General features: G+C 39.9%; 1 protein-coding gene across 9 annotated transcripts in view; it reads left to right on the forward strand.

Moving 5' to 3' along the window:
* CAMTA1 (calmodulin binding transcription activator 1) overlaps nucleotides 1-17,916 on the forward strand; it is a 918,369-nt gene that overhangs the window by 325,847 nt on the left and 574,606 nt on the right. For all 9 annotated transcript variants that reach the window (XM_074933836.1, XM_074933834.1, XM_074975524.1 and 6 more), the window contains exon 4: nucleotides 8,298-8,433. In XM_074933836.1, the coding sequence (XP_074789937.1) occupies nucleotides 8,298-8,433 (136 nt within the window). The remainder of the gene's footprint in view (nucleotides 1-8,297; nucleotides 8,434-17,916) is intronic.

The following is a 17,916-nucleotide window of genomic DNA, read 5'->3' on the forward strand; positions in this document are numbered from 1 at the left end:
TTTCCCCCTCACGTTATTCCCCCAGGGGATCCTACCCATCAGTTCCCTGAGGGAGTCGAAGTCTGCTTTCCTGAAGTCCAGGGTCTGTATTCTGCTGCTTACCTTTCTTCCCTGTGTCAGGATCCTGAACTCGACCAACTCATAGTCACTGCCTCCCAGATTCCCATCCACTTTTGCTTCCCCTACTAATTCTTCCCGGTTTGTGAGCAGCAGGTCAAGAAAAGCTCTCCGCCTAGTTGGCTCCTCCAGCACTTGCACCAGGAAATTGTCCCCTACATTTTCCAAAAACTTCCTGGATTGTCTGTGCACCGCTGTAGTGCTCTCCCAGCAGATATCAGGATGATTAAAGTCACCCATGAGAACCAGGGCGTGCAATCTAGTAGCTTCTGCGAGTTGCCGGAAGAAAGCCTCATCCACCTCATCCCCCTGGTCCGGTGGTCTATAGCAGACTCCCACCACTACATCAGTCTTGTTGCTCACACGTCTAAACTTAATCCAGAGACACTCAGGTTTTTCTGCAGTTTCATACCGGAGCTCTGAGCAGTCATACTGCTCCCTTACATACAGTGCTACTCCCCCACCTTTTCTGCCCTGCCTGTCCTTCCTGAACAGTTTATAACCATCCATGACAGTACTCCAGTCATGTGAGTTATCCCACCAAGTCTCTGTTATTCCAATCACGTCATAATTCCTTCACCAGGACTTCCAGTTCTCCCTGCTTGTTTCCAAGGCTTTGTGCATTTGTATATAAGCACTTGAGATAACCTGCTGATCACCCCTCATTCTCAGTATGAGGTAGGAGCCCGCCCCTCACAGACGTTCCTGCCTGTGCTTCTTCCCGGTATCCTGCTTGCCCACTTACCTCAGGGCTTTGGTCTCCTTCCCCCGGTGAACCTAGTTTAAAGCCCTCCTCACTAGGTTAGCCAGCCTGCTCACAAAGATGCTCTTCCCTCTCTTCGTTAGGTGGAGCCCATCTCTCCCCAGCACTCCTCCTTCATGGAACACCATCCCATGGTCAAAGAATCCAAAGCCTTCTCTCCGACACCACCTGCGTAGCCATTCGTTGACTTCCACGATTCAACGGTCCCTACCCTGGCCTTTTCCTTCCACGGGGAGGATGGACAAGAACACCACTTGTGCCTCAAACTCCTTTATCCTTTATCCTTCTTCCCAGAGCCACGTAGTCCGCAGTGATCCGCTCAAGGTCATTCTTGGCAGTATCATTGGTGCCCACGTGGAGAAGCAGGAAGGGGTAGCGATCCGAGCAGGAGTAGCGATCCGATCCCTCCCCTGACTTGCCCTCCCCAAGCTCTCAGAATCCATGAGACCTCCTTGTGTAGAGGAAACTCAGGTACAAGGCATGCCAATATTTGCTTAAACATTCTCAGGTGTGTATGTTTATATAAATATATTCCTTTAAGACCCATTTGATGTAACTAGAACATGTGATTAAAATTTCCACTTAAAAAATAATTAGACTCCAAGATTTCAAAATTTGACAGACCTTCTGTCACAGCTGCTTATATAGTCAGCTAATTACATGCTCAGCTATAGCTTGGTCTATGGGTCAGAATTATCAAGGAGATAACAAGGAGATATATTTGGTTTATCTGACATTAGTGAATAAATTTCAGTTCTAAATATTAAAATGCACAAGCAAAGAAATATTACCTACTTTTAATAACTATGATGCTTTCTATTGATGGGAAGCTGGCACAAATATAGTACACGCATAGTTAAAAGCAAAAAGTAATTTTTGAGGTACTGGTTTTCTGTAAATATAGTAATTGAGTAATTATTAGGAGAACTATGAATTGTTTTTAAAATACTGAAAATCACTTACATGTGAAACATAACAAATATGTTCCCAGTATTCTTTTAATTAGCCTGACCATATATCAGCAGTAAAAGTGCAAGAGGAGCTAGACCTTGCAATATTTGTCAATTATTTTGGTTCGTATTCTTTCCATTATGCAATAATATTAAAATACTATTTTATTATTTCCAGTATAGACTTACTTTAATGATATGAAGATGGCTGTGGAGCTGCAAACTAGGAGCTAATCAAATAAAGTAAATTGGTGTTTCCATCTAGTCCTACTTATTATTGCCGTGGTTCCAGGTGAAGAATAAAAAAAAAAGCAAAATTGCTTTTCACATCTGACCAAATGCAGCACAGGTTTAATTTGTTTCCTTTGCAAACCCTCCTATAAACATAAACTAGAATCGTCCAGTAAGAACCTGTGATCACAGAAGAATCTAAGTTCAGGTCTGCAACTTCCTTCCTCCTGCAATCTTGAATATCCTGTAAAAGTCTGAGTGGTGTTCCTGAATGTAAGTATACACGCAAAGCCTTTCGATGAGATTGGGTTTTGTAATATACCAAATGTGCATTCTGAGGATTTGTATCGGATCTTGATCTCTTCAGCCTTGCTGTAACCATCAATTTATTACTCCTGGCTGTGTTTTTGTGTGAGACAGAGATAAGCACAGGAGACCTACCTTCTCTATTTTTTCTTACAACAAGAGAGAAATGTAGGAACAATTTATATCAGGTTAAAATTGTTCCTCATTTTTATGAAGATATCCAAGAAACAGCTGGTTTCTATAGGCATTAAACCAACTTGAAACTCTGCTATCAAAGTCAGAGACTTTCCCAAGATTTGTAAGAGGCTTTTTTTTTTTAAATAGAGAAAACAGGAACAAAAGGTTGTAACTTACTAGACTTTTAACCAAACCATATTAGCTATGTGTTGTCCAGTGACATCTTACTCTGTTCCGTGCTGTGTAATAGAAGGAAAGGTGTGTGTGTGTGTGTGTGTTTATTTCAGCCTTGCAAAATCATCATGAAATTGTACTAGGCCAGGTACACAATCTGGACACCCACTCATGCTGTAATGATGATGGTAATGAGAAAATGAATGATATTCTAATCACCCATCAAAAAATTACTCAGCCCAATCAAGTGGGTGTATAGAACTTTTCATGATTGATTTCTATATTTAGTGTTTCGTGTAGTTGCTTGTGACAAAAGTAGCTGTAACAAAATCAGACAAAGTCAAAATGACTCGTTTGTTAGTCTCTAAGGTGCCACAAGTACTCCTTTTCTTTTTTCAAAATGACTCAGTGTCTCATCTTTCATCAATTCAGCATATCCAATCAAACAAAACCATAAAGAAACTAAGACCATATTGATAGTGCTAGTGATAATCTGAGAGCACGTAAACAAACATCTGGGCTGATGAAAAAGAAATAATAGAATTGTCGTATGCACGTTAAAGATCATAATTAAGGCTACATTTATGGAAATCAGTGACTTCCAGAGACCTCCATGACATTCTCTGCTTCATTCCCTGGGGCTGCAGGACTCGAGCTGGCAGCAAGTGGGGCCCTGGCAGGGTTCAGGTGGCGGGGGGCCCCCTGCAAGGTTCCAGCGACAGCGCCGCATGGGGGGAGGCGGAAGCTGGGGGTGTCCTGTTCTCTCTTTGGGAAAGATGGTCACCCTGCAGCTTCCAGCTGCTGCTGGCAGAGGGGGAACCCCACAGTCCCCAGCCACCACGGTGGCGGGGGAAACCACAGAACCGCAGCAGCAAAAGTCACGGGCAGGTCACAGCTTCTGTGAATTTTTGTTTATTGCCCACGACCTGTCCGTGACTTTTACTAAAAATAAACATGACAGAATCTTCGCCTTAATCATAATTCGTCACACTCATCCAAAGACTTGCATGCCCAGTGAACAGAAGGGGTGGTGGGACTGAACCCCCCGACAGCCGCATATTCGAGCATTATCAGGGAAGAAGAGAAATTACTCAACGTCACCCTGTGAAATCTCTGAGTGAGGAAAGAGCAGAACCCTTGCAGAGCCACCCCATCCCCACTAATGTAACATTCCAGTCAAATGTCAGAGGGGTGGCCGAGTTAGTCTGGATGTGTAAACGCAGCGAGTCCTGTGGCACCTTATAGACTAACAGACATATAGGAGCATAAGTCTATAAGGTGCCACAGGACTCTTTGCTGCTGTTCCAGTCAAAGGTATCAGAAACCACTGTGACACCTTTTGACATCCATCACTAGAAGTAAATCATCACTCAAAGGTATCGATACCATCTCCATGCAAATCCTAGTCTAAATCTGTCTTCATAGGTTTTCCTATTTCCCATAGTATCTAAGTGCTGAAACCAAACTGATCAGGACTGAGGAGCTTTATGGACTCCAGAAGTGACTGGAGCTGCCCCATCACTACTTTCTTCACAACCTGCCCTAAAAAGGTTGTGATTTGTGAGCCATGAGGCATACTTCAGCGGGTATGACAAACACCAGTCTTTGAGGTTTTGAAGAGAGTTTGAGTTGACAGGTGAAATGACTAGAACTTTGTAGAATAAACACTAACAACATATGTAATATCTTTACTGAATTAATCCAGCACTATCTGCAGCTCTGTCAAATCAATACTGTTGTTTCATTGACGCTAAAAGGTTAATTTTTCAGAAGGTTGTATAGCAATAGAGAATGGAATCAACTTTAAGAATCCTTAGTTCCGATACACTCAAAAAGTGGTAGGTGTGGTCTTGAGAACGATGCCTGATTTAATCCAGTTAATTATAATGGGTAGAGAGAGGAAATAAATTTTTTATTGCTTATATCAAAATGTTCATAAAGCCCTTCAGCTGAGAGATAGTTGGGGTATAAACTTCCTGGTGACATCCAGCTCCGTCTCAGACGCTTAGGAGTGGAAACAGGTAGCAGTTATCCTGCTGCACAGTAAGATTAGCAGGAAGGAGCGTAAAACATTTGACATTATTCTGCTCAGACGAGATCTTATTACAAGATGCCTGAGACACTTTGCTAGAAAGCTGATGGTGAAAAAATATTGTAGGTATGAAAATGGCCCTGTAGCATATATGAAGAGTGCGAAGAGATGCTCAGAGGAAAAGGGCTATGTACCTGCCAGCTGCTGGTATTCGTAGTAGTGGCTAAGCTATCATTGCGCTCCTTTCTTTTATATTTCTTTTGCTGTTTCATTGGCCTTGGAAAGCACTCAGGTATCTTTTGTTAAGAATACAATTAATATTTTGTTGTATTTTAAATGAAAAATCCTGTGTATTCATGCACTGTAAACACAGAATACAAAATCAATACAAATCTCTAAGGTTCATCCTTTTCTTCCTATCCAGATCACCAAAATTCTCATCCAGGCCTTCATCATCTCTGATCTTGATAACTAAAACTGCTGACTCTCTGGCTTCCCTATTCCCACTCTCCAGTCCATACAAGAGCTAGCTCTGTGGTTAGCCTTCCTTTTTCACTGCTCTGACCATATCACCACCTCTTTGAATCCTTCCACTGGGTCCAACTGTTTCACTGCATCACGTTCGAGTTTTTTGTTTTCACCTTCAGGGCCATTCACAAATCTGCCTCTTTTTACTTCTTTTCTTGTCTCTTATTGTGTCACTCTCTCCGCACCTCCTTCCATTCTGCCCTGTCCACATGGAACATCCTCCCTGAACTGATCTATAAGGCTCCTTGCTCTCTTCCTTCAAATCTCTCCTCTAGACCCATCTCTGTTGAGATGCTTAAAATCAGCTAATTAATGACATCTTGGGGCAGATGAGAATAGTTGATACTTAGGATTTGCACATGTATATCTGAGACTATAACCATCTCTCCTCCTGCTCTTTTGTTTTGGTTTTCTTAGGTTTTGAACTCTTTTGGACAGAAACTTCATGTATGTTTGTACTGGGGCTGATTGTAGCCTCTGGATGCTATCTAAGTATAAATATTAACAAAGAGTAATGCAGGTGTGCAACAGAGTTGATATGGAAACATTTCATGACCATGTGCTGGTCAGACTAAAAGCTCTTTGGGGCTGAGACTGTAACTTGTGTTTTGGCATCCACCTGGATGAGGCCTTTAGGTGCTACCAAGATGTGTGTTAAAATGTTGTTAAAAGCTCTCAAAAGCCCAAGCAAACAAAGAAAAATATCAGAGAAATTGGAGATGTTCATCTTGATGGTCCAGCCTGTCTGAGTAGCAGGTAGAGAAGTATGGGTTTGCATAGTATTAATTACTCACAGCCCAGACTCTGGAACAGCCACTTCAGATACTAGCAACTTTGCATTTGGAGAATTGTGCACTGAGGCTGTACATGACCCTGTGTTTTATTCAGGTGCTTACAGTAGCTTGGCCCAATACAAGGCACAAAGAAAGTCATGTTCCCCACTCCCTTTTTGAAAATGAGGTGGTGATAGAATTTGGGCTAGTGTATATAGGCCTCGCAGAAGAAATGCCAATATGGTGGATATTATTGTTTGTCTTAAAAGTGACAGGAAGCTGGCTGCTAGGGTGTGTCTTCTCTGTATTTATAAATAGAATTCAGGCAGGTTGCTTGGATAGGGTAGGTTCATCTTCATGGTGAAAGAGATTTGAAGTAGTTTCTTGTCCATGTTCGTTGTGTTCCATATGGTGGGTATGATTCTGCAAACCTTGCAGGGCATTATTTAGGGAAAGAGATGGAAGGCACATTAGGTCGTATTTCAGAATGAACATCGCTTTACCTATGTACATGAAGGCGAGGCCCAAGCGCAGAAGCAGAGCACAGGTACGTTGTTTTGTTGCAGTCTCTCCACATTGTTTGTGCGCTTTGTTTTGACATGCAGTAAAAACAAGGATATTAGCTTAGTCTAGATCATTTCAGCTGGGGTATGGCTCAGAGGAAACATGTCAGTAACAGATGGTGTACAATGATGACCTGAGCTTAATTGAGTATTTAGTCCAGTATTGGTGTGAATTACTATTAACCCTATTTACAACAGTTACTGTTTTGTTACTGTATTATTCCTATGTAATAAAACATTCATTACACGTAACCACTTTCAAATAGTGACACTCTGCATTTTTACAGAAAATGGAGTGTGAAAATCTGGATAAGATGATATTCTTCTCTTTTATCTTGTTGGAATGGCTATGTTTGAAGCATAAAAGTAGGGGGGAGGGGAAGCTGTTTTTCCAGCTGGTCTAAGTATTGCTTTTTTCACCTCTGGTGTGGCTTTGAAACCACAAGCCAATATTGTATGAAACAGACCACTTAATTTGGCTTGTTTAAAGAGTTTTCTTGGCTGGGAGCTATATTGAAATTCTCTGCTGGCACTGAAAATGTTTAGTAGCATTTGTTAGTTCCAAATAATTCTTTGCTCCTTCTGAAAATACAGGTGCCCAGACAGAAATATGTTTTTTAAAATTGAATTCTGTAAAAATTGGTGTGAAGTATATTGTGTAGATTTTTCCTCAAAGGTTTCTATATGTTAATTTGTTTTGTTTATACAAGTTCAGGAGTTTTACTTTATCAAATGTCGCCAGCGAAAGCTTTTCGATGAAAGTTGTTTATTGCTGGTGCTGCTGCTAATGTTGTTGTATTTCTTTCTGTTCTTGGTATTCCAAAGCCAAATTACTGTGACTAATGTACCACTGTAAATTTTTGCAGCCATCTACATTACTGATGTCTGCATGTGATGCATGGTGTCTTTTTAGTGATTTTTTTTTATGTTACAGAAAAATGGCATTTCTGCTATATCAGTTTAGCATATGATGAAACATTTCAACAAAATATTGTAGTGTACCAAAAAGATAATAACGACTGTATATTGGACACATAGTTATGCTTAGCTATTGATATCCCAAAACTTCAATAGATGATTCCTAAGTGGAATATGTGTTCAGGTAGCTTTGAAGTTAAGATGATGAACAAAAATGAAAGAGCTATTTTAGGTCTAACATTGATCTAAAGTGTGTGCAATGAATACCATGTATTCTGGTATAAATGAATGCCTTTTCTATTTATTTTTTGTTAACATATTCATTCAACTGCTGTTAAACCTACTTATTACCTAATCCCGGTTGATGGATTAAAAGATGTGGTAGACGTTCTTTTAAAAATAGATGAGAGACTGCGTACCATAAAATAACCAGCATCCTTTCTCTTTCACCTTCTTTTTCTTCTATTTTTAGAGCATAGCTCAGCCTACGGGTAATATATCATGGTCAGACAGTGGATAGTACTGACGGGATCTTTATTTACAACTCTCATTGACACATTTAATTCATTAGGTACAAAATCCCAAGTAAATTTTTGCAGACCATAAAACATAGTTAATCTGGTGAGCAGCAATCAAAGGTGAAAAATTATGTTAAGTCAAATGTAGAATATTGCTTTTCTGTAGAGACTTTGTAGTCTAAATATCTTTCATCATAAATTTTTCTAGTGTGTTTCTTTATGTAATTCATCTGTTTCTTGTTTTCAGACCACAGAATGGTTCTATGATACTGTACAACAGGAAGAAGGTGAAATACAGGAAAGATGGATATTGCTGGAAAAAGAGGAAAGATGGGAAAACCACCAGAGAGGATCACATGAAACTGAAGGTCCAGGGAGTGGAGGTAGGAGAACAAAGGGTTTGTCTTTCAGCGGAAGGAGCAGTGAAAGGGCAGTGCTTCCATTAATGTAAAGTTGTAAATATTATATTTGTATTTGCTGAATTCCTGTTTTCCCCCTAAAAATCAGTATTGTACTAAAAACTAAATGTGGCTTCACTTCATCAGAATATTGCCCACTCTATAGTTAAGGAGTCAGAGTGTTGGTGAAGATATTGAAGTGTTGGAAAATTGTTTTTTCCAAGGTGCATGCTTTTCTACAGCAGTTAGTTACAAAGGCATGCAAACATCTCAAGCATGGGTTGCTAATCATTTGCAAGTCTTATCTCTCTTAAAAATGGGTAAGCATTCAGTGCCTTCACATGTATATGATTAATATGCACTTACTACTTGGTGACTGGTTTCAGAGTAGCAGCTGTGTTAGTCTGTATCCGCAAAAAGAAAAGGAGGACTTGTGGCACCTTAGAGACTAACCAATTTATTTGAGCATAAGCTTTCATGAGCTACAGCTCACTTCGTCGGATGCATTGGTGACTGTCATTCAGAATTTCAAGTAGCGCACTGTAACTTTCCCTGATTTTACACGAAGGACCTGATCTTCCTCCTATTGAAAACAGGAGTGGCATTTACATTGACTTCAGTAGGCGCAAGATTGGACCCTAATTCAAGGCATGTTTTGAAAGTGCCTCTTATTGCTCTGCTGTTCTTTGCTGGGCTGTTCAAAGTCCTGATGCTGATGTAGCTTATAAGTTCTCTCCTAGAATATGTATATTTGCACTACACAGTGACTCCTTGGAGCAGTTGCCTCTTCTTGAATCTTGCATCAGGAAAAGCTATTCAATTGCATTAATATTTTGAATGGGGAAGTGGAGAAAAGATACATTTATTTAAATCTCATTTTATTTTCTAATTTTGCCATACGGGGAAATGCCCCTGGTTGCCCAAATAGTGGATCCTCTACAAGAAATGATTTGCTTTGCATCATTAAATCCTCCAAAACACGAAAGACAGGTTTACTCCATACTTAAGACCAAAATGAGGAAAGGGCTTAACAAGCATCAAGGAAAACTCCATTCTATGAAAGTGACTAGAGAATTGTGCGTGTGTGTGTGGACATGCCCCTGCATGCATACGTGTACATCCTTTTCCTAGAAAGATCATTCCTGATGGAGGCCTCATGAGTTTCATTAATATATTTAAATAACCATTATTGGTGGGACTGTTTGTTTGTTTTCAGTTTATACCAACCATGTGCCTGTTCTAATAGACCCAGTGCTGCTCTCAGCTGTGTGGCTATAACTCCTATTGTAGTTGATGGCGATGTATAACAATGTAAATCTGTACTGATGCCCAAATGAAGTGCATTACAATAACCTCGTCCAAAGGTGACAAAAGTCTAGAGTACCGTGGCAAGGAATGGTCACAATCTTTTTATCAAGTGCAGATTAAAAGAACTTTTGACCACTACAGCTGTCTTGTCATCTAGAAGCAATAAAGTTTAGTAACAAAATGGGCAGCATATTACCTGCAACATTCCCTTTAATTGTTACATCAGTGAGCCCCACTTTAACAAACTTGATGTCAAGCAAATGTTGGTAATTCTGTTGATGTCATTGGGAGTATTCATGTGTGTAAAGTTAAGCACATGCTTAAATAATTTGCTGAATTGGGACCCTAACGAGCACCACCTCTGTTTTATCCAGTTTGAGCATCAAACAGTTTGCTACCATCCAAATCCCAGTTTAGACCAGAATTTGGGAAAGTTAAAAAAAAAAAAAAAAAAAGCACCATCTGTGTCTGATGAAACAGAAATACAGCTGAGTATCATCAACATAGTGATGGTACTCCAGCCCAACCTAGTGTACTATCCCCTCCTGTTTTACTGTAGCCTTGAGACGTACTCTAGGAATGATGTGCTAAAGGAAAATGTGAGCCCAGATATTTTTTTCTGCATCTGCTATTGGGTTGCAGAATTTACTGTTTACTGAATTTACAAGACCAGTTGAGTTCAATGGATTGCCCTACCATACTAAAGTTTCTGCTGGGCACTTTATCATTCTTACATTTTGCAACACATATTATTGAGTTTATTATGTTTAAAATAGCATAAAATGGGTTTTGTTATATTACACCAGAGATGCAACTTTGCTCTATAATTTTAACGTCTAATACCAATATTTTTTATTACAATGAGCAAAGAAAAGTTACTATACTACAAATTCTGTAAACTCTTTGCTCAGGTTTTTCACAATAAACATTAAAATGCAGACTACCAAAAACAGTCTCCAGGAATCCCATCTACAGAACTGTGACCATTGATTAGGACACTCATGACTATAGATAGCAATTTGTCTTCCGCCATTTTTTAAAACAAACCCGGTGTGATGCAGTGATTATTTACGTTATGCGAAAAGCGTCTACTTCAACTGTTGCATAGTCATAGAGTTTAAGGTCAGAAGGGACCCTTAGATCATGTAGTCTGACCCTCTTTACATCATAGACCATTAAATGTCACCCCAGTAACCTGTTTTGAGCACAATAATTTGTTTGTCTAGAGAATAGCTTCCAGAAAGGCACCCGGTCTTAACTTGAAAAGATCAAGAGCTAAGGAATCAACAATTCCCTTGGTACTTTGTTCTAATGGTTAATGATCCTCACTGTTAAAAAGTATAACTTATTTTTAATTTGAATTTGTCTTGCTTCAGCTTCTGACCATTGGTTCTTGTTCTGCCTTTCTCTGATAGACTAAAGATCTCTTTAGTAGCCAGTATTTTCTATCCATGAAGGTACTTATAGATTGTAATCAAGTCACCTCTCAATCTTCTTTTTGATAAGCTAAATAGATTGAGCTCTTTATCTCTCACTTTGGATAAGGGCAGAGCCGAGGTCACTGCTATGGATCTGGAGGGCTGATAAGTTTGGATGGACGAGCAGGGGAAAGTTTTTTTTCCAAGTTTCATATTGGGTAAACAAAGCAATAGGCAAGCACGGTCTTGGTTCTCAAAGTCAAAATGGTGAAAGACTGGTAGAAATGTGCTTGGCATTAGGGCTCATAATTGGTGGAACGATATTTCCATCCAAAGATATCCCTAAAGTGATTTGGATTTCCCTAGACTGAGTGACTAGGAACCAGATTGACCATTTATGTATGTTGATATCATAGATTCCACAACTGTAGCTAGTTTCCAGACAAGGATGCCTAAAGTCTGGATAAGTGAAGACACGTGGAACTATGTGAAAGAAAGGAAACCAGCCAAAACAAACTCTTCAAAAACATGTCAAGAGAAAGGAAGGATATATATAGATATATACACACACACACACGCATGCGCGCGAAGATAAAAAACCGTGTGTGAGGAGACAAAAAGAAATACACAGATAGGAATGTCAAAGAAGCTCAAGAGGCTGCTGAAAGAGGTGAGAATAAAACACTTAATCAGCTCAACAAAGTCCTGGCAAGTTTATGTCCGCTGAAGTATCTGTGAAGGATAACTGAGGAAAGACTTTAGCAACAGAAAAAGAGAGCCACAGATGGAGCACTTTCAAGAAGTACAGAAAAGACCAATACCACGTGAAACACTGGCTTTGACAAAGAAATGAAACACCCGCAGTTAGAGAACACAACTAGAAGTGGGCAAAATGTTTTCATAACATTTCACATCACAAACATAGAAGTGAAAGACTCAGTAAAAAAGTTAAAACTTGGGAAAGCTGCAGGTGAAGATCATGTCACTAGGGAAGTGCTGAAAGCTTGCAATGATTAGACCATCAATGAAATCATTGAACTCTTGAACAAATATGGGAGCAGGAAAAGCTTCCAGAACAAAGGAAAATAGCATTCTAGTCAAAATACCAAAGAAAGGTGACCTAAAGCAATTGCAAGAACTAGTGAGATGTTGCACTCTTTTCAGTGATAGGTTAAGTTTTCTGTAGTATCATCTTAAGCAGAATAAAGGATGTGATTGAGGCAGAGTTAAAGGAAGAACATGGTAAATTTCAATTGAGAAGGCCATATGTTGACCAGATTTTCACCCTACAAATAATAGAGGAGAACACTGAATGGCAAAAACAACTTATCATTAACTTCATAGATTTTAAGAAATCATTTGAAAGCCTCCATCATGATTGACTGAGGAACATATTGAAGGGGCATGCAAACAAAAATAATTAATATAACCAAGGCTTTGTATCAAGGTGCAGCATTCACAGTTCAAGTAAATGCAGACTTGAGAGTACAGTTCAATGTAGACACTGGTGTCATACAGAAATGCATTTTTGCACTGCTACTGGTTGGTATTGGCATTGACTTCATTATGAGAAGAAGTGTAGACGGATATAACAGCAGTACACTAGATTTAGAGTTTGCTGCTGACATTGCTCTTTTAAGTGACTGCTCATGTGAAGACTGAAAGACTGCAGCATTGCAAAAAAAAAGTTAGGAAAAAACAAATCTAGCGAGCGGCCCAGCAACTCCCTTCCCAAACATTACTTTAGAAAGGAAAGACAAGAAATTAGTTAATTTACATATGTTGACAGTAACATGCAAGCCAATGGGGATGTCCAGAAGGAAATAACGTCAAAATTGGCAAGGTGACAGCAGCACTTACCAGCTTAAAGAAGATTTGGTTTTCAAAAATCAGGAACATAAAGATCAATCACAGAATCTTCCATTCAAATATTTTCCATCTTAGCCCATGGCTGTGAAGGCAGGCAGTAAAGATATAGACAGACACCTAGAAGCCTTAGAAAGCAAATGCACTAGAAAAATACTTGGCATTACATGGAATGAATTTATTTGGAAGTAAGGCACTCCTTTTTAATGGCAAGAGTATTTAACCATTGGAACAACTTACCAAGTGTCATGGTGGATTCTCCATCACTGACCATTTTTAAATCAAGTTTGGATGTTTTCTAAAAGATCTGCTCTAGAAATTATCCTGGGTCAGTTCTCTGCCCTGTGCTATCCAGGAGATCAAACCAAATGATCACAATGTTCCCTTCTGGCCTTAGATTCTATGAATAACAAAGGCCAAGATCCATCAGATAGTTCAGTAACCCTTCATCTCTAAAGTTATCCAGAAAAGAAAATAGAAATATTTGGACATGTGTTAAGAATGAAGCCTGAGCATCTGTCATGGCAATCATGCCATTGGGCAGCTGGAGGAATGTGCCAAAACATCTGACTGAAATAATCTCTTCATACAACAGTACTCAGAGAAGGAAAACTTATGGAATTAAACAACATAGAGGGTATGCACAGCGTGGCCCAGAGATAGAACAGTCTTATTGTGCTGTGAGCGACGTCTGATGCCATGAGAAGGATTCAGATTCAGAATCGAATTAATCTTTCAAGTTCCTAATGTTTCATATCCCTTCAGTAATGAAGAGCAACTTCACCCATAAGGGATGAAAATTCTTCTCCAAGGAGTCAGCACAATTGGAGCTGGATGTTGTTTAGGTCCCTACTTTGTGCTAAAATGGAAGACTCTTTAGACCTACAAGCATTTAATCATGATTCACTTTGGGAATCCTGAATGTTAAAAAAAAAAAAAAAAAATGTCATTGCAAATACCATGGCTCACATGATTAAATAGATTTCATCTAAGGCTTCCAGCAGATGCAGGATACTCTTTCTAAGTTTGACATACCAATAGTCTATTGTAATGCTTTATGTAGTTGTATGTTGAACTCTATTAATCATTTCAAATAAGTCTGGTTCCGTATCAAACAGTGCTAGTTGTAGGAATTCATTCGCTAGCTGTTTTTGGCATATTTTATCTCTAAATCAGAGTTTTATTTTTGTGGAAGGTATTTTGATGCAGTATGTTTCCTCTTCATGCTCAAGCAGGAACTCCAACAGTCTTATTATCTATAGTCATAAATGATTATTTTTGAGGATGGATTTTTTTCTTCTCGGATCATTAGCTAGACCACCTTCACTTCCGAGGCTGTGACTCCTGGGTGGTTTCTAGGTAACTTGGCTGACAGTTGCCTTCTCCCCACACTTCCTCATGTGTGCCATGAAAAGGGATAGTTCATCTCCTGGCTACCTGCATTTTGACTGTTGATCTGTTCTCCAGACACCTAGCTTGCCAGTGTACACTTCTAGTTCCCTCACTCTCTGCCTGCAATCTGGACTCCAGTTCTGGCTCCCTTTCCCCCTGGTGCCTACTTCCATGAAACAGTGCAAGGAACATGCATTTTCCCACTCGTAGGGAAAGCTGGAGAGCAGTAGGCGGAGCAGGGAGACTGAAAATATAACATTTGGCACTGGTCTACAACAAAATGGTGGATTCCATAACAGAAATGCTGGATTCCATGGTATCTTTTTTTTTTAAGCTAAATTCTGTGGCTCTGGAGTCCACAAGGCCTTGATTGAGATGAACGGAGAAGTTGTGTGAAGCTGGCTAGTGTCTGTCAGCTGATACAACTACTTGATATATACATCAGGTGTTTAGACGTTGTCTTAAGTGTATTGTTTACTTTGGAGTGGTGCCTGTTGGTGTGAGTACGAGCACGGTGCAGGGAAATAGAATGCCCTGCAAATCATTCTGTAAGGCCCATATTCTGCTCTCCTCCCTCCCTCTGGGAAGTAGTTATCCTGAACTCTGACTGCTTTCACGGGGCCAGATCATCCCCTTATGGCATTGGTGGTGGGGTGGGGAGAGAACACACATTCCCATGCATTATTCCATGGTGGAGAAGAAAGGAGGCAAAAGGCTGGGGGTCCTGTCCCTACCCTGGAGGATTAGGTGTGTCCCTTAGCTGAGTTCTTGTGGCAACAGGGATTCCCCCTGCTTGCTTCTGCTTCCTCCAGGGCCCTGAGGCTGCAGAGGGGCTTAGCAGGTTGCACTCTGTTTCTTTGGGCAGCTCCTGTGGGGAACACTATGCATCTGGTCTGCCTGGTCTCCTGCTCCAGTGCAAACCTTGCATCCTGTAGGGAGGGCTGTGCAGCATCTGGAGCCCAGTGGGAAGGGATGAAGTGCTGCAGGGGCATCTGAGTCCTCTGCCTTTGATACATGCCACTGGGCTGCATGTGTTTTGACGTACTACTCACCCTGACTACGCATGGCAGAGTCAGGTTATAAACTCTTCTCTTATATGTTCCCTCCTGTGCTCCTTAATTCTGCTCAGTAAAGCAGCATCATATGGATTAGGCATGCTTAATTTTTAATAACCCTTAGCAATTTTTAAATATTCCTGTCAGGGTACTTTTTCTCAAGATTAAATGGTCCAAATCTTGCCAGTGTTTCTAAAGTATTTGCTCCTCTTTTGCTTATCATTTTTGTTGCCCTGCACTGACCTCTCTCCAATTTAATTACCACCATTTTTTCTACTAGGATGATGAATCTAGACCTTGTACTACTGCAGATGTGACCTAATCAGTTCTTTAGTAAAGATATAGAACAAGGTCCTTAACCATAGAAGATAACTATCTCGATACAAGCCTATTCGCCTTCGCCACTGCTCCTGCATGCTGGGCTGAACATTTAAATGTTGGACCTATGCAGCTTCCAGCGTTATTACACATGGTGCTGTGGTTGTATTGCCCTGGGCTAATAAATGGAGGGACTATCTTCTCTACTAAGTGTGTAGGGCTAAGTATCAATATTGCCATAATTTTGCCGTTAGATGGGCCTTAATTTTGTGAGTCTTTGAGGCTCCCACACCTGCCTGACTTTTAGCAAGCATTGTTCATATTTTCCCAGTGTAGTAGCCAAAAAACACCACAATGGCCACGCTAAGTAAGGGAGATGAAGATGATTACTAACCATTTGGATCCAACCCCTCTCCTTCGCTTTCTCTTGTGGCAGGGGCATAACTCTATACTCATCCTGTCGTTGGAAAAGCATCTTCATTCCAAAGGACTGTAAAATCATTTGCAAACCCTCTGCTTGCAAGTGATGTGTTCTGTATCTTCTAGTGGCTATGGGAAGTGCCTCACCTCTAGGATAATCCCAGGCCCACGTCATCCAGCCCAAGCACTGAAAACACCCTGAATCACTCCCTAACTAACCTCTTGTAGGATGATGTCTTGTTGCTGCCTGCTAGGTCATTTGGCTCGCAATCTTAAATCTCAGTAACAACCTTCAGTCTGAATTGTAGACGAAGTTCATTGTCATTTTCGTGACTTCTAAATGTTACTCACAGAAAATTAAATATTGTCTTAAAGTTTTTGATTAATTACTAGTTTAACTCACACAACCTTTTGTTGTGTCAGGCATGGAGTTGTGGTCTTATGTTTCTGATCTCATTCTAATTGCAAGTGATGTTCTTTACTCGGACACTTAGATAACAGATTTTAAAAAACTCCTTCTAAAGTTGGGATGATATTGTAGTTACCACATTAGGAATTAACAGGGCATGAAATAACTGTCTGCCTCGTGGCACTGCCAGATCATTTCAGCTCTGCTTGCAGCCAGAAGATAAATAGGTATCATACTTCTAGCTGATGGAAAAATACTTACAAAGAAGCCAGCCAAGAACATTGGTAGTATCCAAGTCAAGTTTTTAAAATGGCAGTTAATAGGCAAAAAGGAGAAACAAAATGGGCAATGAAATTACTGACCAGGCAAATCCTTAAAAAGGGTTTTATATTTAGTGCATTTTTATTATGAATTACTTCTTGAATTCCCTCAGCATGCTTTGTGCTGTGCTCATTTTAGCTTTTGGTTGGGAAAAAAAATCTTTTGAAATCAGTTTAGCTCAACTACTTATTTTCAAGGTGTTGATTAACACAGTAGAGGAGAATTTGGTGCATATAGAGAATACAGGTAAAGCAACTTCAGTAAAGCTAGAAAATGTAATAAACTTGCTTAATTTCTTTTCTTATATGTCAGGGTGATGGTGAATAACTCCACAAGATTCTTAATCAAAAAGTTGTCTAGGTTAGCATCATTGGTCACTGTTTCTTCCCATTACTTTCTTGGTTAAACCATCTTCTAGAAAATTTTGGGTAAACCAACAGTGAGAAGTTCACTTGGTCTTTCCCTAAATATCTCTTTTCAAGATCCAAATCCATAGTCCTCCTTTAATTTCTAATTAACTAGGATCCCTGGTGATATGTTGCTAATCAATTCACAGAATTAAAAAATTTAACTAATAAATAATAAGTGGTGTGTTGAAATAGTAATAGCATATTTCCCGACTGACACTGCTCTGAATTTACAGATGGTTGGTTCAGTTAATGTATTTGCCTTTCCTTGTGCATGAATCTATCTCACTGTCTATAAATTGCATATACACCTGAATGCATAGTAGAATGTTGCTAAAATGAATGAGGTCATATGGTCATAGTAATTCAGGAAGAGGTCTCCTAATAATTGGGAATTCTTCTGTCTTTTAATCTGCTAATGGGATCAAGGGCAAAGGGAGGAAAGAATGGGGGAAATGAGAGGAGAGAAAGATGCTGGAAATGCAGTGAGTACTACAGCATCCAAAAGAGAACAATTCCTGTATTTCTGAATCTCAGTGGAAATCCTGGCCCTA

This window comes from Natator depressus, chromosome 18, assembly GCF_965152275.1.
Source record: "Natator depressus isolate rNatDep1 chromosome 18, rNatDep2.hap1, whole genome shotgun sequence".
NCBI classification, from domain to species: Eukaryota; Metazoa; Chordata; order Testudines; family Cheloniidae; genus Natator; species Natator depressus.